We start from the raw sequence: 26,090 nt of genomic DNA on the forward strand, positions 1-26,090 counted from the left end.
ATCTTTGACCGTCTGCATAGATTTTGCCTTATCCTCCATTTTCTTTAAAACCTCCTCTGCTTTAACCCCAAATAAAACATCCTGCTGTAAGGGTGCATCCAGTAACTTTGCTTTAACATGATCAGGCAGAGATTGTTCCTTTAACCAAGCATGCCTACGTATAACAGACCCAGTAACAGCTGCTCTGGAGGAAGCTTCCAAAGCATCAAAACCACATTGCAAAGTATGTTTGCCCACCTGTTCAGCTGCATGCAACAGATCTTGCATTTCTTTGAGTTCAGACTGTTGAGGGAGCGTGCCCATCTTTTGTTTTATTTGAGACATAAGGAATTGCTGGTATTTAAGCATGTGAAATTGACAATTTAGTGCTCTCATAGCTAAAGTAGTAGAGGTGTAAACCTTCTTCCCCCACCTGTCTAGTGCTCTGGAGTCCCTTTCCGAAGGTACAGGATTTTTAGCCATAGAAGCCTTAGCCCCTTTGGGACCCTGGGAGACTGTCTCTGGATCAGCAGCAGGGCTTTTGTAAAGGAATTTGTGAGAGTCAGGCACTCTATAATATCTATCTGGTTTGGCTGCAGCAGGAGGTAGAGAATCTGGATTTAAACTAGATTCTAAGTAAACATCATCTACTATGTCCAAAACAGGGGGGATAGCAAGAGGTCTGTGCTGGGGGAGTAAAAGAAACTCCCGGAGCCTTTTCTTTGAGTCAGAGTAGTCCTGACCCTCCCAGTGGAAATGTTCCCTCATGGTGTGTAAGGTTTCCCCAAAGGAGTAGTCTTCAGGGGGAGAAGCTGAGGGAATTGAGTCTTCAGCATCAGAATCTTCATAAGGGGGAAAGGAGTAATCCTGTTCCTCAGAGGAGCCTGAGGAAACAGATACCTGATCAGAGGAGGCATAATCCTCCTCTTGTCTAGGCCTTTTGTTGGGGGGGGGGTTGGGAACACCTGATCAAAGAAATCAAATCTTCAGCCATTTTAAGCATCTGTTTCTTAGGCATAGGGCCTTGACCTGGAGACTGAAGTGTAGGCTTTTTTGGTTTTAGAGGAGTCTTAAGCTTAGCATAAGATTTTATGGTGAGGGTAGACGGTCTGAAGACACCTTCAGAAACCGAAGGTGTTTCTGCAGCACCGGCATCCCCTACTGCAATGTCGTTGGTTGGGCCTAAGGAAAAAGGCTGCATCGGCCTAGAAATCTCTGCTGGGGGATCCGATGCGGCCTGGGGATCCAATTCAGCAGTAGCCAGGGGCTGCGTAGGCACCTCACTGAAAACCGGAGAACCGGCGACCGGTCCAGCCGAGGCCTTGGAGTCTGGCTTGGATCTAGGCTACCTGTCCCTATCCTTACGTTTTTTATGCACGCCGGTAGTCGGTTGCTCCGATGGCATAGTGTAATTAAATTTTCTACCGAAGTAGTGTTATGCGAAATCAAAGCAACGCTTTATAGTTCGCTTATTGAACCTAGCACAAAACCGACAACCAGTGACGTCATGGTCTGGGCCTAGGCAAGGTATACAAAAAGAATGAAAATCCTTATGAGGTATTAAGACTTCGGACTGAAACTCGATTCGAAAATCTCAGGTGTCGGCCAACCGGCACTTGCAAACTGCTTCTGCTTCGGGGACCGCGCGGCAAGAAAGACTGATGAAAATGGCGTTGGATGCCTCTGATATACCCCTGGCGCTCTGACATCAGGGAAGAAGCGACAGCAACCGACGCCGGACAAAGACTTTGGAATTCTGGCCGACTGCGGGACCGCCTGATGGCAGGATAACCCAAGTGTGATGACTGCAGCAGGGTAACACGATGAACATCTACCTCTACACTGCCCCCATCTTACTCCTCTAACAGTCACCAACCTCAGTCACAACAATCATCTCCATCCAAATACTTAACTATTTACTCATTGAATATTCAGAGTCTAGCAAATAAAATCACTGAGCTGCACTCATGGATAGCTCCCAATACCCCTCACATCCTCTCCCTATCTGAAACCTGGCTCAAGCCACAAATCTCAAATAGTGAAATACTCCCACCAGGTTATAATATCTTCCGATCTGATAGACCTGCAAAAAAGGTGGTGGCGTGGCTATCCTCTACTCAAACATTCTTAACCTCTCACCATACCCTTCCCCAATTCCTGACTTCCTCCCAGCTGAAATCATCATCCTTAACTGCCATCTGAATCCCCACAAAAAACTTGCAGTTGCCTCTATCTACCTTCCTCCTGGTAACAATCTGCCCATTCTTGAAAATATCCTATCCTGGTTCTCCCACAACATACCATATGAGACACTTATCCTTGGTGATGTCAACAGTGATTGGTCCAAACTCACAACTGACTCCCCCAACTCAGTATCCACCTACACGGCTTCCACCAATTTATAACATCTCCCACTCGCTTCCATAAAAATTCCACTTCCAGCTCCATCATAGACTGGATTTTTACCAATTCCCACACCAATACCACAATCCCACCACCTTACCCAACTCCCTCAGTGATCACCTCCCTACCGCCATCTTAAGACACTACTCCCATATTCCTAAACCCCACCTTATCAAAGACTGTCGAAAATGATCGACTTTCAATTCATCCCAATTTAACTTCATTCTCCACAACATAGATTGGTCCATTCTAAAACACCCCCCCCTAAACGATGCTGTAAGCACTTTCAATAGCAACTTCATGAATACTCTAAACTCCTTAGCTCCCTCTAGGAAGATCAGAGTAAAATCAAACCATGCTCCCTGCCTCTCCAAAGAGACTAGGTCCCTTAAGAAACAAAGAGATCATGCTTGGAAAACCTGGACTAAAACTAAACAACCACCTTTTCTTCAAAAATACAGGCAACTGAGGAATCTTGCAAAAAAACATACAACTAATGACAAAAAGTTATACTATAGCTTTGCTCAGCTTAACAACAAATCAAATCAACGAAAACTTTGGTCAACTCTCAACAACATCCTCTATCCTGGAAAGCCCTCTAATCCCTCCCCATACCCTAACTCTTCCTCTCAGGAAACAGCTACCCTCCTGAATAAACACTTTATCTCTTCCATCCAAAATCTGGTAACCTCTAAGCCAAACTCTACTTCAACACCCACCTCTCCAAGTCCCACTAACACAACTTTGTTTTCTTTTGAGCCAGTTCTCATTACTTACATCAAATCTCAACTACTCAAGCTAAAACCTTGCTCTCCTTCCACTGACAATCTATCTCCTACATTCCTCAAACTTGCTGCTGACTCAATTGCCTATCCTGTATCTATACTAATTAATCGATCTATTCTGGAATCAACTATTCCCACCCTTTGGAAATCTTTCTTCACTATCCCTCTTCATAAAGGTGGAAACTCCACTGACCCCTCAAACTACCGTCCCATTGCCATTCTGTCCCCCCTCTCCAAGATATTAGAAAAAGGTATTCACTCACAGCTTCTCAATCACCTCCTCACACACTACTTACTTACCCCTACCCAACATAGATTTCGTCCTCACCACAGCACCACCACTGCCCTCCTCTCCTTCACTCATATCATTGCAGAGGCCCTAGACAACAATAAACTCATTTCCTGTCTCTTCCTAGATCTCTCCAAAGCCTTCGATACTGTCTCTCATCCTCTACTACTATCCAAATTCGCAAATCTCCACCTATCCCCCTCCGCACTTGCCTGGTTTAATAGTTACCTATCTGGCAGGGAACAATCTGTCAAATGGCTCTTATCCTCCTCACCTTTCCTTCCCATCTCCACTGGTGTTCCCCAAGGCTCCATCCTGGGACCCCTTTTGTTTAACATCTTCACCAATGATCTTTACACCTCATGCAAACAATCCTCCCTTATTCAGTATGCCGATGACTCCACAATTATACCCATCTCAAATAACATTCCTGAACTACACTCCCTGACCCAACAGGCCCTACTATCCACTGAACAATGGCTCTCTCACAACCTATTGATCCTAAATCCCAAAAGGACCAAACTCCTACTTTTCCTTCCCCATTCTCTTTCTCATCACAAAACTTCCTTTTTTATTACATCTTCTAACAATACAAATATCCAACCTGACACCCATACAAAACTCCTAGGGGTCATTATCGATGATGAACTCAAGTTCAACCTACACATACTCCAATGTATAAAAAAAAAAAAAAAACAGAAACTAGGTCTGCTATATCGGAACAAAAAATTCCTAGCCCCTGAATCTAGACTTACCCTGGGCCAGGCACTCCTCCTCCCCTCCCTCTTATATGCCGCCCCAGTTCTTACCAATATCCAGGCCTCCACTCTAAACAAACTGCAACAGACTTACCATAAAATAGCCGGATTCATTACTAACTCCCCATACAACTCACACCACTGCATTTCTTTAAACTCTCTTCCATGGCTTGAACTTCCCCAGTTTCTGCTATCTTAACAATTTCATATGCTACACTCTATTCTTTATAAACCCTCCTTCTGTCCATCCATCTACATCCCATCCCGGACCCTCCGTACTTCTAACCAACAATTACTTGATATCTACCACCCAAAAAGGTCAGTAGGCAAACTACTCTACAAACACTCCCTTGCCCATGCTTGGAACAAACTTCCCCTTGACTTACGTTCAATCTCCCACACCTCACACTTTAAAAATGAACTAAAAGCTTATTTTTCTCAATTCCAGAACCTGCCCTTGCCATGACCCTGCCTAGTCTTCCTTCCCTTTATGTACCCTCAAAAGGACCATACTTAGTACCTCATTACACCTCTCTCTCCAATGTGTCTACTATGAATTTGCACAATTTTATACAAACAAAAAATGTTCATTGTTGACCTATTGAACTATATCAATGTAAAAGTGTTACTTAGCTTCTTTTTAATGCAACTTTAACTTTATGCATGTATCCCAACATATGTGAATCGTTTTGCTATAACTGCAATTATATCAATATTGTTTAAAATTGTACTTGTTTTAAAATGTATTACTGGAGCTTTTCTCCTCGGGTCTCCACTGAAAATGGGCCACAAGCCCAGTTGGACAAGCCCGGTTAACAAATGTCAATAAATAAATAAATAAATCCTCTTCCTCTGCCTCTAGAGGAGGGTTCCCCACTTGGGTCCTGGAAAGGCCCGTGGGACTTACAGAACCACATTTTCTTGACTTTGTGTTGGTTCCTGGAGAAGGAATTCTGAGGCATAGAAAATTTGATTCCTATAGCAGAAAGGGTCTTCCTGTTCTTTTTGCTGCAGGTGACAGTATCTGTAACTGATTTCCCAAACAGTGAAGACCTATCATAGGGGGCTTTCACAAAAAAATCACATAGCCTCATCCAAGCAGGCCTCCTTAGAGAAAATCCTGAACCGGCAGCTCATAAGATACTTTCCGTTGTATGGGAGATTAACCTCATCAAGGAATTGGCAACGGACAATAGAGTGGTCAGCTTGGGAGAAAATTTCTTATATTGCTCCGCAGGCATGGACTCAGATAGAGAAACTGAAAGCTGCTTGATCAGATCTCTCTGCAGCAGGGTAAAGTGAGCTAGGTAATTTAACAAACTCAGCACAAAGGTGGCTTACACATAAGCATGCTTTACAATCTTGTCTAGACTCCTTGTTAGGCAGATGCACATTGGCAGTCTCTTCTGCTAGTTCTTTTATAGTGGCTGCTGCCACCACAATGTCATCAACTACAGGACCTTTACTCCAATGCTTTCTGCTGGTGGAACCAGGAACCCATCAGGGCACTTGGGAAACCAAATCAACAAGATCATCCACCGGGGGGGGGGGGGGGTGTCAACCAAGATGCAGATGGACCCAGGGCAGGACAAATGGACTCAAGGCCCCGACCTGACAGAGGTACAGGGGTGGATTGCAGGACATGTAGTGATGGATCTCCAACCTGGGAGAAAACTCTCTCCACTACCTGAAAAGCCAACAGACCGGGAGAGGTCCCCTCCATCTCCCCCAAAGCCGAAGCCACAGGGGGAAAGCAGCTAGGACTCACACCAGATCACTGGCTTCTAGAAGGGATCATACCCAAAATGTCAAGGGCTGAGGCGCCTAAAGGAAGAGCTGGCTCCAACAAAGACGGACCCGATCCCACTACCCTGGACCCAGCACTGACACCTCAGCTCCGAGACCCGCTCTGCTCTGAGGTAAAAGGAACAGGGCTGATCAAAGGTATCATCGACTTTGAGGAAGGAGGTTTCCCCTGCACTGAACCCAACACACACGGGAGTCCCAAAATCTGCAACCCTGAAGCCGAAGGCCAGCTCAGAGAAAGAGTCCTGATGGTATGGCTCGGGTAGCTCACTGATCCGATAGGGGACTTCCCCCATCTGGATCTGATACATTTGCCCTAGGTCAAGTGCTTGGTCTAGCTCTTACTGTTGTAACTGAGTGTCAGTGGTCAAACAAACAATGGCATGCAGTTTGCAATCATCATCAAACTTAGAAAACCACAAACATGGAACCTTGGATTGGATTTTAGTGAAATAAATGCTGACAAGGAGAAAGCTTAATACAAATCCGTGTGATACTCATGGTCCCACAACAGTTTGAAAATCCTTCAGCCTAACCCAACTAATCTCCAAATAAATCTCTTCTAGATCTAAAGTTCTGATCCTCATACACTGGCTTCCGATTAGGATAATCATTAGATAAAATGCCCTTTTGGCATGTACCTGCCCAACCATATTGCTCGATTTGAGATACCTCGGATCCCCAACTGAAAAGGTCAAGAGCCTCAAGTCACTCACTAAACCAGATAGACCTGAAGCCCTCTCACTCTACCCTGTCTCCTATCAACTGCTCTATGATGATTTTTTGCCTTAACTTCCACGCATTAAAACACCAAATCTAGATGTATGGAAGTACAGCTACAAAACCAATGGCTCCTTGAGCAACACACCAATGACCTTACGCTACACCAAAAATAAATATGACCCATTGATGGGATACATTCCTGACCCAATGCATTCTCTGTCTCTGGGATAAGCTCCCACTACCTGTCGAATAAAGCACTACTTAGTAGCCTCCTATGAACTTACATCTGCTCCTTGTAGTGAACCAGGAATGGTCCTGCTTTTAGATACAATTATAGTGTTGGTGCTCTCAATAACAGCTAGCATATTTAGAATCAAGATCAACAACAGACCCCTTACTTCAACATTCACAGGACAATTTTTATAGTCTTGTTATTCTTTTCGTCAGCCACCACCAGCCCAAGGAGTTGTCTGCATTCAGCTCCTGCTCAGACTATACCACTGTTTACAGTCTTCAGAATGGCCTACAATATTCTCTGTTTCTAATCTCACCCCTTGCTTGTGTAGAAGGGTGCACCGTCTCCCTTTCCTGTTCATTCCTACCTGTCCCTCCTACAAACTGTATACCCCAATGTTTTTTAAAAGACCTTTATTAAATTCACATATTTTGAGCAATGACGTAGGTACACAAACAGTAAAAGAAAAGAAAATACACAGTAAACATTTTTCATAATTTTCATGCATTACACATATGTGTTCTTTTTTAACAATTATCATTCACTCCAACATTATATAAAATTGCTCAACTCCTGGCTTCTCTTAAATCTCACTCCTTCTCCTGAATTATTCTGCATGTATTGTTCCACAAATTCCATTCATTTCTATGTAATTTGATCCTTCCTTTTCTAAAGACTCCACTTGTAACTGTTTTATCTCCTTTACAATACTCAGTACTGTAACTACAGTTGGTTTACTTTTTGATTTCCATTTTCTTGTAATTTTTTTTTTTTTTTTTTGGCAGCCAATAGCATTATAGTTAGCAAGGCCTTACTATGTCTGGGCATGCACCCTAGCATATTTACCTGTTAAACATGATTGTTAGGACACAACATCTGCATAACCTCTGCACTAGCAAGAATTTACTCTTTCACCGAGGAAGCTGATGATGTGGCCCATGAAACACCACATGCAAAGAACTGAGAATATGTCCTTTATTTCTCTCACTACTATGCAGTGCGGCCTTAAAAGATTAGTGCGTTATTGATAAGTGCATCTGTGCTACACTTGGCTATTTTCCATTTAGTTCCCAGCCCTAAAAATCAAATTAAGTGTAATACAATCAGATCCAGTAGCAGTCGACTTCTAAAATGTATACATCATAATGACAGCAAACAGACAGGGAAATGTGAGGTATACAAAATAACAGAGGGCTCTAACACTTATGCATTAATGATGTTCATCATTCTGTCTTCCAAAATATCTTTCAGAGAAAAAAAATGGCCATAATTTAATAAATAATACAAATAGAAATAAAGCATGTTAGATTTTGGTATTAACTATGAGGTTAAATTCTAAGAAGCTATTTGTCCATAAACAGGTACTGCATATAGTACATTGTGGAAATCCTTTACATGACTGGACCTTTGTGTTTTGTATTTGCTTAAAGATAATCACTTTGTAAAACAACCAAGATTAAAGACCTTGCTTCAGAAGTACAGGGCTCCTGAAATAAAGACAAACCATAAAAATTAGAATACATTTCTTCAGAAACAACTTATCTAAAATTAGTTTTCCTCAAGGTAAAAAGTCACTGTAGACACATACAAAACGCAATTATATGCCTCTGTAACCAAGCACTGTAAATTGTGAGATTATACAAATTTAAAACAAATTTATTTCTGCACAAGAAAATACCACTTGCAGTTGTGCCCATGTCACACTGTTCCTATGTACAATCTAGGCAATGGCCAGGTACAAACACTGAGAAAAAAATCCTAATAGATGAATGTCATTGCATAGGCATGCTATAAAATACAGCAGTACTGACTGGTCCTAACAGAGACAGGAAAATAATTAGATGAATCTTCTTCTTCTTTCGGCTTTTCCCGGTTAGGGGTTGCCACAGCGGAACTCTGATCCGCTAATGATTGGCAGTAGATTTTTACGGTGCCAAGGTGCCAGCTTGATGCCCAACCTTCAACGAAGGCACGCCCATTCACGCATGTCTTTCGAACGCCACTCGACCGGGTGGAGGACATGCAGACTCCACACAGAAGGTGCTCCAGCCAAGAATCGAATCGGAGAACCTCTTGCTGTGAGGTGACAACGCTACCGCTGCAGCACCGCTGCTGATAAAATAATTAGATGAAACTAATGGCAATTAAACTTACATGACTCATGTTAACCAGATACAAAACATAAATAATGGCATACCTATCACAGAAGGTCTTGTCTGGGCTGATGAACTGCTTGTCTTCACTGCAAGCTGATGTCTGGGAGAGTCTCTTCCATTCTGCAGTGCTGAGGTACATGATGTAGCTGATGGGAGTGCCTGGTCTGCTAAAACACCTGCAAATACAAATTGTATGTGTTCAAATGCAGATATACAGGTCTTAGAACTATTCTGCAAAGAAAGGGCAAATTTAAAGTCAGATTTAAGGGTGACTTAGCACAATATGTTGACATTCTTTTACTTCAAATTAGACATGTAAAGCATCCCATAAAATGTTTAAGAAAGAAAATAGTACAAAAAGAGCTATAGAACCATTAAAATCCAATTCCAAGAAAATCAGGTTATTTCTGGATCAAATCAACATGTAGTACAGCTAGCAAACGTAAATGTGCTCTTATTCTCCTCAAGGAAATAGGAGATGCTTTTCATTCTTGCTTCTCACACTATGACTACTTTACCCTGAAAGTCCTTCAGTGAAATATCCACAACTCAGTTTAAACTGAGGATCTTGGTTGCAGAGCTAAAACAGGTAATAGTTCAGTAGTAAATTTGGGGACTTCAGAAGTTTAAATGACAACAGCCACGTCTGTAAGTTTGCAACGTGTAAAGACTGTTTTCCTTTTTTGGCCACTGCTGCCAGTCCTTTCTCCAACCAACTCTCACATAATAAGGAAAGGGGCATCATTTAATTGGCCAATTAATTAACTTTTTTTATATCTACTTGCTTCCCCAGCCCCCACAGACCAAGGTTTTTCTTCCTTGCCTTCCATGCTTGCTTATCCCCAGAACCCCAAATTGCTCCTTTCTGGGAACCCTGGAAGAAGTCTTTCATCAGGTGGTTCCCTGACTCCTCAAGGAGTTGACCTCAGTGGTAGCCCTCTACTATGCCTAGGGAGTGAGAGATTCAGTGGAGAGTAGCAAGCACAGAACCCGTGTGTGATCCTCGTGCACTGGCCCAGCAATCAAGGAGCCTCAATCCTCACCACTAACACCAGTGAGGGGTGTCCACATTGGAAAGGATAACAAGTACATACACAGTAAAGTACAATTTCCCTTAACAGCACACAGAGATCACAGTTAGTCTGGGGCTGGTTTCTCCCTTTCTCTCCAGATCCCCAATAAGACTCCCCACTGGCACAGCTATAGAGTGGGTTTGTTAGCCAGGGTCCCAAGCCAAGTCCTCCTAACACTCTCTCTGTCCAACCAGTGGTTCGTGTCCCTGCCCAAGTAACTGACACACACACACACACACACACACACACACACACACACACACACACACACACACACACACACACACACTTTGAGATATGATTTATATACAACCACACAGACACTCCTTGGGAAGTCTGGTACAGGTTCACTAGCTTGTGGCCCTTCTGTCCTGACCCAGAGGCTCCCCATAGTCTGGAACAGACTGCCCATACATGTCAAGCAGAGTGCCTCTTTCGCCCTCTTCAAAAGGAACCTTGACGATTGGATGGGAGATAGGAAATTCACCCCGGGGATCACGTCAGTCGCCCTGCTAGACATGGGTCCAGGGAAGTAAATACTGTGGGAAGAAATATCCAGGGAATTGTTATGGCTAGGCTTGTATAGGCCCTACAGCCGATAGCCTAGTACCAACCTATGAACCTATAAGGTAGTAATCACTGCCACCAGGACCCTTACTTATCAGCTACTAAAAAGGCCCTTAGCAAAGGGTGTCCAATTATTACTGCGCAATATTACTATCCAAATGGCAAATGTGACTGAGCAGCAAGACTTACTTGGGAGTGGCTTTCTACAGTATCACTATACATATGCAATGTACTCTACAGCTTAAATTATCTCTACACAAAACAGCCACAGTTGAAGGGTTTAAAAATATTTAATAATAAATAATAAAAAACACAAAACAATACATCTTACTACACAGTGCTAGTCAAGAGTTCAGAGATCACAGGAAAATGCTTAAAATAATAAAGTACAACAGTTCTTACATCAATATAGAAAACAGCTAGTCTAAACGTACTATTTTCTATCTATTTCTTAAGAGAAACCCTAAAGTCTATGATCCTACTTACATACAGACAGAGCAAAGCAAGTGCTGGTGAGTGGTCAGTTCTGAAGACAAATGCAAAATGCTCTGTCTCTGAGAAAGCCCTTTAAATTGATAATACATCCGGCTGACTCATTTTAGATTACATCATTCTTAACAATTCTCTGGTTTCCCAGGCTAACAGAAACTCTATATTTATATTGCTTTGATCTTGCACTTGGTCAGGAAACCACAGTAATTAAAGACATTATATATATATATATAAAATTTAGCAATTAACTCTGGTCTCAAAACAATAGAAAAAATCTGCTGGTTTAGCATCACGGCTCCGAGTTTGAGATCAAACAGTCATACAAGGCTTGACCTTCAGCTTTCTTCCAGAACAGTGCACTGTTGTTACATTTTTGACGTTCAACATTTAACACAATTTTCTTCCATTTAACAGAACAAGCCCGTGGCTTATATTAATATTTACAAATGACAGAATTATCTACAAAATTCCATCTGGCTAGTCTGGCAGCCTTCATATATCTTCACAGCAAGAACTGTCATTCTCAAGGCAACCGGTCATCCACCCTAGCTGTGGGAGTAGCTAGTACAATGACATTGTGATGTCACTGCTGCCCCCTCTACTAACCTGAGATGACCTGCGAGGCTCCTGTTTTTCATTAGAGGACAAAAAAGAACTGGGTTTCCACACCTCATCCCACCCTACCCCAAGATAGAAGAGCTGGCATTGGCCACTTCATTCTACTCCCACGATAGGCCACCTTTACCAGCAGCAGAGTACATGCCTACAAAGGAGCTTTTCTATGCTTACTTAGCTGCCTGCTGAAATCTTCAGTTTCCAAGATACCAAAGTAAATAAAGGATAGCAGTGACTTCAAACCTGAATTACTGCTCTCAGCTGTCCTCATCTACTGCAGCTCTCTACATTTAAAACTAAAAAATCTATTATTTAATATAATATTATACTGCTATGTAACATAAGATTATAATGCATTACCTTGATAAATCTTAACCAAGTTTACAGTCTGGGTCATGACATATCCATCCATCCATTCAGGCCTACAACTAGTATTATTACCTGCAGGGCTCTGCTACTGCAGATACTATAGCCCTGTACTTTGTACTTTCACTATAAACACAGCAACACAAGTTAAATGGTAATCTGCGTGTAAAAAATCAGAACAGTAACTAGAACTATAGAATACATCACTCCTAAACCATAACAACTAAGTGTCCTTCCTGTATCTGTAAGCAAAGAGCAGATTCCTATTCAGAGAAGGTTTTTACAGATCAAGATATGCCTTGTTTGCCAACATGTAAGTATTATTTTATAAGAAACCAGTATAAGCCACCATAGCCAAAAAGCATCAAGACTCCAACAAGGTTGCCACCTTTTCTGATGGACAGATTGGAACATTTCTTACCGATACTTCAGATTTTGTAGTGCAAACTATAACCTAACCACTGAAAGGATGTTTTCATTTCATTACAAAAATATTTTGTAACTTCTGTGTTATACCATACTGATGGGTTTCAGAAACAGTGTTGTTATGGTTTTGTGTAAGACTTAGAAGAAAGTTTAGACCTTTTTTTTCATTCTAAATATTAGTCCATTTCCTATTCTTCATGTTTTCTCACAGGACATAAATGACTAAAGCAGTAGTGCCTTAAAAAGAAGGGTAGGTGGAAATCTAACTCCAGCAGCATATGTATAGCAAAGGGCAATTCAGTCTGTGTTGCCAAGGCTAATGGCAGGTTAGGAAAATTAAGGATGTTATGCCATGAACATATCTGGTTTGCAAATTGTGTGCCTCCATGGCCTGGGAAAGTGTGACCTTTTCTCTTTTTGAAGACAAAAAAACACTCCAACCTGCTGGATACCAGCGGTGTGACTTGGGAGACAATCCCTCTGGTGTCAGCTAGGACCTTTTCTTTGGGTGTGCATGGCAGTGCTTGCCACCAGTTGTCACATTTTGTGGCAGTGATCTCCTTTTTGTCATATACTTGTTTGGCACTAGTGGGTTTCAAACCTCATCTGGACCAACCATCACATTTTGGTGGTCAGTTGATGAGGATTTTAAAACTGACCATATTCAGCCTGAAACACCTTTGTTATTAAAGATATGTGTATAACTTCTCAATCACAACTTAAAATATACACAGGTTTAGTTGTGCACAGCACTTATTTTAATAGACAGTTTAGTTTGTGAACAGGCAGATGATGATCTCTTATGACAACTATGCTAAAATGTAAGTGGTACAGCTGACAAAAAATTGCAAAGCAAAAGGAATCCAATTTGCTAGTATGTCCAAAGAAGAGATGGTGTCAACTTTGTTTAAACCTTGAAGGCAGCATTGAGACAGCAAGCAAGAGTTGTTGGTGTGAAGAAGGCAGACAAAAAAGTACAGTTGTGTACACTTACCATAAATGTAGATGTTCGAGTGTATTCACTGTTGCAGTCATCAAACGAGGGTTATCTGCATGCAGGTAGCTCTCAGCCGGCCTGAATACCAGAGTCTTGTGATTTCTGCGTCAGATGCTGTCACTTCTTCCATGATGTCAGGTCGTTAGGGGTATAAACCATACAGCCAACGCCATTACATCAGTTTTTCTTGCCCCAGATATCAGGACCCCCCAAGATAGGAAGCAATTACATGGTGTGGAACACCCCCAGTAAAAAGTAAATACCATTGTTATAAGATATGGCCAAAAAAGGACAGGTAGAAAGTACAGAGAAGTCATGGGGCTGGAGGGAGGGTAACCAGGACTGCAATAGTGAATACACTAGAACATCTACATTTATGGTAAGTGTACATAACTGTTCTATGTTTTTCGTGTTTCACTGTTGCAGTCATCACACTTGGGTTGATTCCCAAAGCTGAGGAAGAGTGGAGGCAGTCAAGAAGCATTACGGCTGGCTAGCAGGCCTTGTAAGACTGCTGTGGCAAATCCAGCTCTGGATTTAGAAAAGATAGGCAAGTGGTAATGCTTGGTGAAGGTGTGTACAGAACTCCAGGTTGCAGCTTCCAGGATGTCCCTGGTAGGGTCTCCCCTGAGAAATGCTACAGAGGTTGAGGTAGCCCTAGTGGAATTAGTTCTGATACCCTGTGGGGTAGGTTTTCCATGGTGTTTGTAGCAGAAATGGATGCAGTGTGCTATCCATTTAAAAATGGTTTGCTTTGAAATGGCCTTGCCCTCTGCCCCAGTAGCAAAGCTGACTAGCAGCTGGTCAGATTTTCTGAAAGGTTTAGTCCTGTCCAGGTAGAACCTAAGCTGCCTGTGCACAGGGAGTGCAGGATCCTTTCCCCTTTATTCTGAGGATTAGGGAAAAAAGGTTGGCAAATGAATGGATCAGTTTAAAGCTATACTAGATACCACCTTGGGCATAAATGATGGGTTAGTCCTGAGGGAAACCCTGTCCGCATGGAAGACAATGAAGGGTTCCACGGCCATAAGGGGCTGCAATTCAGACACTCTTCTTGCTGAAGTGATGGCTAGAGGTAAGTCTGCTTTCCAAGAGAGGAATTTTAACTCTGCTAAAGCTGCAAGTTCAAAGGGAGGAAGCATGAGCTTCTCCAGTACAAAGTTAAGATCCCAGGCTGGAGTGGGAGCTCTCCTGGGGGCTCTTAAACTTTTTGGCTCCTCTCAGGAACTATTTGACCAGAGGGTGAGAGAAGAGGGGTGGCTCAGTATTGTAATGAGCTGAGATGGCAGAGGCATGAGTCTTAATTGAAGAGAAGGATAGGCCTTTGTGGAGCGGTTCTGTTAGGTAATTTAGTATTTGAGGTAAGTTGGGCATGGTTGTGTCCATTCCCAGATACTGGCTCCAAGAACAGCATCTTTTCCACTTTTCTGAATAGGATTTCCTAGTACTAGGCCTCCTTGCCTCAAGGCTGACATCCAGCACCTGTTTACTGAGGGTTGCTGGTGATGAGTTCAGGGGATGAGTCAGGCTGCTAGGTTCAGGGTTTGCAGTGGAGGATGCAAAATCTGGTCCTCCTGCTGGGAGAGCAGGGACGGGATCTGAGGCAGGTGCCACGGTGGCACTACTGTCAGACTGTGCAAAAGTGGGTACCAGTGTTGGCGTGGCCAGTCTGGTGCAATCAGGACTGTCCTTGGCTTGTGCTGTCTAATCTTTAGTAGAACCTTTGAGGGGAGGGGCAGAGGGGAAAGGCATAGATTGAGAGGTTTTCCTATGTAAAGGACAGGGCATCCAGTTTGCATGCTTGGCTGAGGGGAGTTCTGGTGCAATATTTGCTCAATTGATAGTTCTGGGGGGGAATCAAAGAGGTCTACCTCTGGTGTCCCCCACCTGTGGATCAGAAGCTTGAATAATTTGGGTTCCAGTTTCCACTCGTGTGGGTCCATTATCGTCTGCTAGTGAATTTAGTTTGCCAGGCAGGAATTGAGCTTGCAGGTGCACTTGATTGCTCAAGGCTGTGTTCCACAGATCCATGGCTAACCTGCAGAGTGGGTAGGAATGGGATCCCCCCTGCTTGCTTATGTACCACACAACTATGATATTGTCTGTCTTTATCAATAGTTGCCCTGGAAGAAAAAGGTATTTGAAGGCTGTCAGTGCATTCTGTACAGCTAACATTTCTTTTTGATTGATATGCAGGTGCATTTGTTTTGGGCTCCATTTGCCTTGAATGCACTTTCCTGCCATGTGAGCCCCCCCCCATGCATAGTCTGATGCATCTGTTGTTAGGGTTTGTGTGGCGGAGGGGGGGGGGTTGAGTGATTTATTTTGGTTGATGGTACACCCCAGCGAAGTTAGAAGTCTCTTTACAAATGTCAGTTGCTGCAGTAGCAATTCCTGACTGTCCACCTGAATCAGGCAATCGTCCAAGTATGGGTAAATTTGAATTAGGCTTTTTTTTGCTGTAGTAGCCTTAATGCCTTTAGGTCCCTGGGAAATGGTCTCTGGATCTGCAGTAGGATTCTTAAACAGGAATTTGTGGGAGTCAGGTAGTCTGTAGTACCTGTCAGGTTTCCTGGGAGCTGGTGGCAAAGTATTACAGGTAAGCCTTGATTCCATGAAGACATCATCTACAATCTCCAGAATAGGAGGGATAGACGGAGGCCTGTGCTGAGGCAAGTTTAAAAATTTCCTGAGTCTCTTTTTGGACTGTAGGTAGTCCTGGCACTCCCAGCGGAAATGCTCTCTGGGAGTATGCAGGGATTCACCGAAAGAAAAATCCTCTGGTGGGGAAGCAGAGGGAATGGAATCCTCTGCATCAGAATCCTTATAGGTAGATAAGGGTATGTCCTGGTAATCAGAAGGATCAGAGTCATTGGACTCTTGATCTGAGGAATCAGAAGGAAAATCAGTTCTTGATCTTTTGGAGGGGGAAGGCTGGCTTCCCCTAATTAAAGTAATAAGATCTTCAGCCATTCTAAGCATTTGTTTCTGTGGCATGGGGGCCTGAGAATGCATTTTGGTCATCGGTTTCCGAGGCGTAGTGGCGAACTCTGGGCCTGAGAAATTCGGCATTCTTGGTTTGAAATGAAGTAGTCGGTTTAACATGATCATCAGAAGGCCTGAATACACCCTCAGAAGCCGGTGCCTGCACAGCAGCTCCGGACCCATCCAAGGTAGAGACATCCGCAGATTCCATAGTCAAAGAGGCATCTCGCGGCATACCGGACTCCAAATGGGTCTCAGTAGAGGCCTGCGAATCTGTAGAAGCGGGTATCAGGGGCTGCGAATGCGCCTCAAAGAGTACCGGATCGGACTGGCGACTAGCTTAGCGGAAGCATTGTCAGCAGTTTTGGACCTATGCAGTCTGTCTCTGTCTTTATCCTTACGCTTTTTTGGAAGATCGGTAGTCGGATGGCTTATTGAAGCCATTTTGGAATACGCAGAATGAGAGCAAAAGAATTTAGCGACAAAAACAGCCTGACGATTAATAGTTCGGGAGTTGAACAGGGCACAAAACTTACAGCAAGGAACATCGTGGTCTGGGCCTAAACAGGTGAGGTATTTGCTTTTCACAGACAAGACAATTATTAATTTTTTCTGACATCAGTTAGAGCAAGAAAAAAGGATCCCCAGTGCGGTACTTATCTTTTAGAAGACTTCAGGTCTGAAACTCGAAAAACGAAAATTTCAGGAGGCGGCCGACCGGCACTTGCGAACTACTTCTGCTTCGGGCTCCGCTCGGCAAGAAAAGCTGATGTAATGGCATCGGCTGCATGTTTTATACCCCTGACGACCTAACATCATGGAAGAAGCAACAGCATCCAATGCAGAAATCCCAAGATTCTGGTATTCAGGCCGACTGAGGGCTACCTGCAGGCAGATAACCCAAGTCTGATGACTGCAACAGTGAAACACGAAGAACATCAATCTGTTTCATTCCACGCAGACCTCAACATCCAAGTGGAATTACAGAAAATGGCACTTGAAATTAAATGTATACAGCTTGCTGCAGCAGAGAGAATACAGCAGCTAGAGGCAGAAAAAAAAAAAGAGAAGCAACCTCATCATCATCATGGGCAAGAGATTATCCTTCACCGGAGACATATAAATCATGGGGAGGGGGAAGCCAAACCCTAGAAGTTCTGGTCAGTGCAAAACGTTTTCTTTAGTACAAACAGGGGGAGATTTGGATAGGTTTGTAATAGCCTTTGAAAGGGTGTATATATGTTCATAGATTAGTACTAGGCTAACTACCCTTGCGAGTCATTTTAAGCCTAGCCAGTTATCCCTTGTGAGACTCAAACCCTGCAGCTTGTGTTTATAAGTCAAACACCTGAACCATTAGGCCACCCTCCCAACTTGACCAAGAGCTGTGAGTGAGGTTTTTTAACTTGTTTGTTCAAAGCTAAGGGAATTTATACAGTTTATAAACTTGGTGATGCTGACTACTGAAATTATGCTATTGTAAAAGAAAGTTTGCTTGCATATTTTAAACTGAGCTCAGAGATGTGAAGAAAGAAATTTAGAGAATAAGAAAGGCAGGTGAAAGTGTGACTGAAAATATTGCAGAAATCAGCACTTATTTTCACAGGTCGGTGAGTAGATGTGAGGTCACCACATTTAAATGCTTACAGATCTTTTGATCAGGGAACAAGCCATCAGTACTTTACTAGAGGACATAAAGATTTGGTATTAGACTGACAGTGCAACACTGCAAAGGAGATGCGAAGTAAGGGTGACCTCTATCTATCAGGTTGCCACTGCACACGATGGGGGTCACCCATCACTGCACATGGGTTTAATGTAATCAGTGGAAGGACAGCCTAGGCCATCACAGCAGGCTGCACAGGAAAAGGGAAATGCCATGGTTTCTAGTACGTTTCATAGGTTCACAGGTTCATAGGTGTGTACTAGGCTAATGGCCCTGGGACCTTTACAAGCCTAGCCACAAGGATTACCCTGGCATAGTGCCACCTGACCTTAGTTCCCAGTGCCTCAGTTGAGTAGAGCCACTGGAGTTATCCCTGGGGTGAATTTTCTGTTTCTCATCCACTCATCAAGATTTCTCTTGAAGGTCAGCAAGGTGTTCTGTTTCACAAGTATGGGAAGTCTGTTCCATAGCATGGGCAGTCTCTGGGTTATGAACCTGTCCCTCCAGCATGTTCTGTTAGTTGTGGTAATGAGGTTGAGGTCTCTGGACCGTGAGGTGCGGAGGGATTGGGATTTCTTTAGATGTAGCATTTCTAACAGAGCTGGGTCAGACATGGCTCTGTAAGTCAAGCAAAGATCGCCTCTAAGTAGGTGATATGAGACAGGGAATAGTTGCGAGTTTTTTGAGTCTGTCCATATAGGACAAGTGTTTAAGGCCTAGGATCCTCTTTGTGAGGTACTTTTGTGGCCTCTCCGGTTGTTGCAGGTGTCTAGTGAGGTACATGCCAAATGGGGCATTGTACTCGATGACTGGCCTAATGAGGGAAGAGTAGAGGGAGACAATGACCTCTTTCTTCCTGGATGCAAAACCCTTGGTAATGAGATGTGCTACATAAAAGGACTTTCTGACCACAGTGGTAATGTGGTGATCAAAAGAGAGGTTGCTGTCAACCTGTGTCCCCAGATCTCTTATAATGCCTTCTGTGTTCAGTGGACTACCGTCAATGTGATAATTCATGGGAACCTGGTTTTTCCCAAATGGGATGATGACACATTTTTTTGGCATTGAGCTTAAGGCCATGGTTCCGACACCAGTCATTGGTCTCAGTGAGGCCATTCTGTAGGATGTCAACATCACTTGGAGAGTGAATAATAGCTCCCAATTTGCAATCATCTGCAAACTTTGTCAGTCAGAGTCCCTTAGTGTTGGCCTGGACTTCAGAGAAGTAGATACCAAACAGGAGAGGACCCAGGACCGAACCCTGTGGGACTCCACTCATGACTAGAAGGAAGTCTGACTTGGAGTCAGCTACTTTTACACTGTGGGTTCTATCTGTAAGTCAGTTTGCAACCCACCTACTGATATAGGGGTTGATGCCAAGCTTAGTGAGTTTTTCTATGATTCTTGAGCAGGGAGTGGTATTAAAAGCCTTGGCCAGATCAAGGTAGGCTGTATGAACCACCTTTCCTTCATCCACAGCTCTGGTGACTGACTCAAAGAAGTTGACCAAGTTGAGAAAGGCCTAATCTACCATTCGCAAAACCAAACTGTGTGGCATCCAGTGTTTGGAGATTCCCTATATCCTTGTTAATTAGGTCCATGATGATGCATTCCATAGCTTTGCATGTCAGACTCGTCAGGCTAATGGGGTGATAGTTCCCAGGTTCTGTAGTTGCTCCTCCTTTGTGGAGAGGGATGACTGTAGCAGTGCACCATTCGGTAGGGACAAAGCCGGAGGTGAGGCTGTGATTGAATAGGGCAAACAGGTGAGGTGCCAGTTCACTGTATAGTTCATGTTGAACACAACCAGAGATATTGTCAGATCCCATAGAAGCTGTATCTTGGCCTTGGACAGTGCTGTTTTAACCTGTGAAGCAGTAATACTGGGTGCCTGGCATTCTACTGGTACTGTGATTAGTCCTTGGGGGGGGGGGGGGTAAAGTTGGCATTGAATCTGTCAGCCAGTATACTGGCAATATCTGTTGGCTCGGTATAGGATGTACAATTGTGCAGTAGCTCAGAGCAAATCTGGTTAGTGCCGTGGAGATTCTTTACATAACTAGAAGGCCTTGTGGTTGTCTTTACTATCTGCTGCAATTCTGTTTTCATAGCTAGCTTTAGAGGATTTGATGAGGGATCTCAACTTTTCTTTGAGGCTGATAAGGGAATTTTTCCAGTCTTAGGACTTCACATTATTCCGCATCAGTTTCCTCCTTCTGTTGTAGAGTTTCTTTATGGCAGGGACCACCAGACTGGCTTCCTTTTTTTGGAGGAGAGCTTCTTGGTTCTATTGGGTATGGCGAGAGCCATGCATTTGAGTACATGTTCGTACAGTGCATTGGTGTATTATTCTGTGGTTACGCAACTATTTTCCATTTCCATGGGTGCCATGAAGTTAGCCACCTCTGTTTTTAGGAGCCCAAAGTTAGCTTTGGAGACGTTTTTCATGTTGGTTAGCTTTGCAGGTAGGTGGGGGTGGGGGGTGGATTTCCAAGGTGATTAGTTTGTGGTCGAATCTAACCAGGGAGGAGCTGACTAATGGTGTAGAGCAACAGTCGCCCATGTTAGTAATGACCAGGTCAAGGATGTTGCTACCTCTACTGGGGGTAAGAATGAGCTGGTCCAGGGCACTGGAATTAATGAACTCCATGAAAAGTACAGTTTTGTACCTACCATAAATGTAGATGTTCGAGTGCCAATACAGCTGCAGTCATAACAGATGGGTTCTCCTGCCGTCAGGTGGGTCCTCGGTCGGCCGAATTCCAAAGTCTAGGTCCGGTGTCGGTTGTCGTCGCTTCTTCCCTGACGTCAGTGCGACAGGGGTATAAAGGAACCAGCCAACGCCATTTTCTTCAGTTTTTCTTGCCCCAGATGTCAGGTGCCCCCAGAAGGAAGGCAATACATAAATTTGTGTAAAAAGGCAACGCAATATAATCAAAATACAGTAGTTGCAAGCAAATACACCATAAATGAATACCCCAATCAGGTTGTATGAGGATGTGTTAGCCTATAGGCCTGTCCCAAGAGGGGAAGGAGGGAGGGAAACCTGGACTGCAGCTGTATTAGCACTCGAACATCTACATTTATGGTAGATACAAAACTGTACTATGTTCATCGTGCATGCAGCTGCATTCATAACAGATGGGTAGAATCCCAAAGCTAAGAAAGGAGTGGTAGGCACTAGGTGGAACTAGGAGGAGCCAGGATGCCCTGCAAGACTGCAGTGGCAAAGCCTGCTCTAGTTTTGGAGTATAATGGTAGGTGGTAGTGCTTGGAGAAGGTATGCACAGAACTCCAAGTGGCTGCTTCCAAAATATCTTTGGTAGGAACTCCTCTGAGGAAAGCTGCAGAGGTAGCTGTGGCCCTTGTGGAGTGAGATCTGATGCCTGTAGGTACAGTTTTGCCATGAAAAGAATAGCAAAAGCATATGCAGTGAGCTATCCATTTTGAGATTGTCTGTTTGGAAATTGGCTTTCCTTGAGCTCCTACAGCATACGACACAAAGAGCTGTTCTGATTTTCTGAAGGGCTTTGTTCTGTCCAGATAATAACGGAGTTGTCTGTGGATGTCCAAGGAATGTAGTAATCTCTCTCCTTTGTTTTGAGGATTAGGATAAAAGGTAGGTAAGTGTATGGCCTGATTCAAAGCTACCCTGGATACCACTTTAGGCATAAAGGACGGGTTGGTTCGTAAGGAAACTCTGTCCTGATGGAAGTTGATAAAAGGCTGCACAGCCATGAGAGCTTGTAGTTCTGAAACTCTACGAGCTGAGGTAATAGCCAGAAGGAAAGCTGTTTTCCAGGACAAATACTGCAAATCTGATGAGGCAGCTGGCTCAAAGGGAGGCAAGGTCAGTTTTTCCAAAGTGAAATTGAGATCCCAAGTATAGGTTGTTTCCTTGGGGGTCTTAGATTCTTAGCCCCTCTGAGGAACTGTCTTAAGAGAGGGTGAGAGAATAAGGGTGGATCAGTGTTGTATTCTGCAGAAATGGCTGAGGCATGGATTTTGATGGAGGAGAATGAAAGTCCACTGCTTAGCAGCTCAGCTAGATACTGTAGTATTTGAGGTAAATTCAGTTTTCCAGGATCCTGGCCCTTTTTCTCATTCCAGACACAAAAAAGTTTCCATTTTGCGGAGTAAGCTTTTCTAGTTGACGGCCTTCTGGCTTCCAAAATGACATCCGGCACCTCCTTGGAGAGTAAGGTCTGTTGTGATGCTAAGGAATCTTCCATGCGGCTAGATTGAGTGTTTTTAGCTGGCTGTGAAGAGTTTTGAAGCTGTGCTGAGTAGAGGCAGGGTCCATGGTGGGGAATGCGTCAGGCTCCTCAGGAGTGGGTACCAGTGTTGTCTTGGCCAGTCTGGAGCAATGAGAATCATCTTTGGTCTGTCTGCTCTGGTTTTCAATAGAACTTTGGGCAGCAGAGGAAGAGGTGGGAAGGCATAAACTGTCATTGATGTCCAACTGAAAGAGAGAGCGTCCACTCTCCAGGCCTTTGGATGAAAAATCCTTAAGCAGAATTTTCTCAATTGGTGATTTTTGTGGGAGGCAAAGAGATCTATGTCTGGCCTTCCCCATGCTTGGATTATCTCTGTAAACACCTTTGGATGCAACTTCCATTCGTGTGGATCTGTCATATTTCTGCTTAGATTGTCTGCCAGCGTGTTTTCCTTGCCTGGCAAGTATTGTGCTTGTAGTTCGATTTGTAAGTCCATGGCCATGTTCCAAAGTGACATGGCCAGTCTGCATAGGGGGTATGAATGTGTTCCTCCCTGTTTGTTTATGTACCACATAACTGTGGTGTTGTCCGTTCTTATCAATAGTTGACCTGGTTGCAGAAGGTCCTTGAAAGCTATAATAACATTTATTACTGCTAGCATTTCCTTTTGATTGATGTGAAGGTGCTTTTCTTTTTGGGACCATTTGCTCTGAACGCACCGATCTGTCATGTGCGCCCCTCAGGCGTAGTCCGAGGCATCTGTTGTGATGACTTGATTTGCTTGAGGCTTGCTGAATGGAAGACCTGTGTTTGTTTGGCATGCTTGAGCCCACCACAGAAATTCCTTTTGTAGACATGGAATTAGTGGTATTATTGTTTCCAAACTGTGGCTGTGTTGAGACCATAGGTTTTTCAGGTACCATTGAAGTTTCCTCATATGCAGCTTTGCACACGGGATTAGTAAGATGCAAGATGCCATGTATCCCAGAGCCTGCAGGATTTTCCTTGCAGTCAGCCTGGTGCAATTTGCTAGTGCTCTGAAGTATTGAGTTAGTTGCCCCTGCTTCTCTGGCGTGAGGTAGGCCATCTGGGTGTTTGTGTCCAAGTTGGCACCCAGGAAAATTATCTTCCAAGAGGGTATTAGTCTTGATTTCTTTTTGTTGACTGTGTATCCCAGAGAGTTCAACAACATTATTACATAAGCCAGATGTTTCAGAAGAATGTGCTTGCTGTCCGCTTGGATAAGGCAGTCGTCCAAACAGGGGTATATTTGTATCCCTTGAAGTCTGCAGTAGGCAATTACTGATGCCAGGCATTTCGTGAATACTCTGGGCGCAGTAGATAAGCCAAAGGGCAATGCAGAGAATTGATAATGGGTTGAACCTGCAAGAAATCTGAGGTATCTTCTGCAATCTTGTCTGATTGGGACATGCATGTATGCCTCCTTGAGGTCCAATGTTACCAGCCAAGACTCCTTGCCCAGCATGGGAAGAAGCTGCTGTAGAGTGAGCATCTTGAATTTTGGTACGAGTAGAAATGTGTTTAGGATGGATAGGTCCAAAATAGGTCTCCAATCTTTTCCCTTCCTTGGTACCAGGAATAGCCTGGAATAAAAACCTTGACCTTGTTCGTGCGTAGGTACCTCTTGAATAGCTTTCATGTTTATGAGATCTGTAATTTGCCTTTGTGCCTCTGCCCTTTGATTGTGTGGCAGGTTTGGCATGCCTCTCATTTTTGGAAGGGTGTGAAAATGGAATATGTAGCCTCTGTTTATAATATCCAGGATCCATTTGTCTTTTGTGACAATATGCCAATTTTTTGAAAATAATGCAAGCTTTCCTCCTAAGGGGGCTGCCATTTGAGTTTTGCTTGGCATGCAAAGGGGAAAGTCATTGGGCTTGCTTTCTGAATGATTGCGAGTTATCCTCACCACCTCTTTGTGTAGGAGCTTGCCATTGTCTGCCTCTAAACGATCCTTGGGATTGTCCTCTGCCCCTCGGGCGCCTGTATCTGCCTCTTTGGGGTCTGTCCGTGGCTGGAAAGGACCAATTTCTGGAAGGCCAATTTCTACTGAAACGTGGCGGTTGTACCTGTAGAAAATCTTTCACAGTTTGCATTGATTTAGCCTTTTCCTCCATTTTCCTTAATACCTCCTCAGTATTAGCACCAAATAATACATCCTTTTGTAGAGGGGCATCTAGTAATTTAGCTTTGACATGATCAGGCAAGGTTTGTTCCTTGAGCCAGGCATGTCTACGTATGACTGATCCAGTAACAGCAGCTCTACATGAGGCCTCTAGAGCATCAAAACCACATTGTAAGGTATGCTTACCCACTTGTTCTGCACTATGCATCAAATCCTGCAACTCCTTCAAGTCTGGTTGTTCAGGTTGTGACATTTTACTTTTCAATTGTGATAACAAAAACTGTTGATATTTTAGCATATGGAACTGACAGTTTAAGGCCCTCATGGTTAAGGTAGCCGAGGTATATACCTTTTTTCCCCACCTTTCTAAGGATCTGGAATCTCTCTCAGAAGGTAATGGATTTTTAGCGGTGGAGGCCTTAATTCCCTTGGGGCCCTGTGAGATGGTTTCTGGGTCAGCAGCATGGCTTTTGTATAGAAACTGGTGTGAGTCAGGAACCCTGTAGTACCTGTCAGGCTTAACTGGGGCTGGAGGCAGAGAGTCCGGGTTAAGGCAGGCCTCCGAGTAAACATCATCTAGGATGTCCAAGACAGGAGGTATTTCAGGAGCTGGCCGACCGGCACTTGCGAACTGCTTCTGCTTCGGGCACCGCGCGGTAAGAAAGACTGAAGAAAATGGCGTCGGCTGGTTATACCCCTGTCGCACTGACGTCAGGGAAGAAGCGACGACAACCGACGCCGGACCTAGACTTTGGAATTCGGCCAACCGAGGACCCGCCTGATGGCAGGAGAACCCATCTGTTATGACTGCAGCTGTATGCACGATGAACATCACTGGGCAAGTGTATTGGTACATGAGTAGTTTACCCAGTTAATGGAGGGGTAGTTGAAGTTGCCTAGTAAGAGAGTGTTAAGTTGACCCTAACATTCCCCAGGGTGCTTAGGAACGTGGCGTGCGAGTCTTGGGACATGGTTGGGGACCTATAGCAGGCTACAACCTGAATCGCTGTCTTACTTAGTGTTAGCTACACCCGAAGTATCTCTGATGCGTTATGCTGGGCTACCAGTCTGCAGGTGTGCACATCATTTATGAATATGGAAACACCACCACCTTTGGAGCTTTGGCCCAAGTTCTGGGGCCGAAAGGTGTGGAAAGGGTTATAGCCTGGTCCTGCAGGGGTGCTTTCTGCTGCCTTGAACCAGGTCTCTGTTACAGCACAAATGTCGATGTTCTCCATTTTAAGGAGTGCTTTGAGCGAGTGCATTTTGTGATTTAGACTTCTAGCATTAAGCAGCATGACCCTCAGATTGCATTTGTTTGTAGTTGTTACGGTGGTAATTTAGTCTTTGGAACACCACCTAAAAAGGCACTAAAGTGGTGGCAACAGCCTTAACCAGTATCCAGA

General features: G+C 43.9%; 1 protein-coding gene across 1 annotated transcript in view; it reads right to left on the reverse strand.

Annotated features, from left to right (window-relative positions):
• GREB1 (growth regulating estrogen receptor binding 1) overlaps positions 1-26,090 on the reverse strand; it is a 3,935,532-nt gene that overhangs the window by 2,152,836 nt on the left and 1,756,606 nt on the right. Inside the window, exon 7 of the mRNA XM_044082225.1 lies at positions 9,176-9,310. Within this exon, the coding sequence (XP_043938160.1) occupies positions 9,176-9,310 (135 nt within the window). The remainder of the gene's footprint in view (positions 1-9,175; positions 9,311-26,090) is intronic.

This window comes from Protopterus annectens, chromosome 1.part1, assembly GCF_019279795.1.
Source record: "Protopterus annectens isolate FY-2018-M chromosome 1.part1, PAN1.0, whole genome shotgun sequence".
Taxonomy (NCBI): domain Eukaryota; kingdom Metazoa; phylum Chordata; order Ceratodontiformes; family Protopteridae; genus Protopterus; species Protopterus annectens.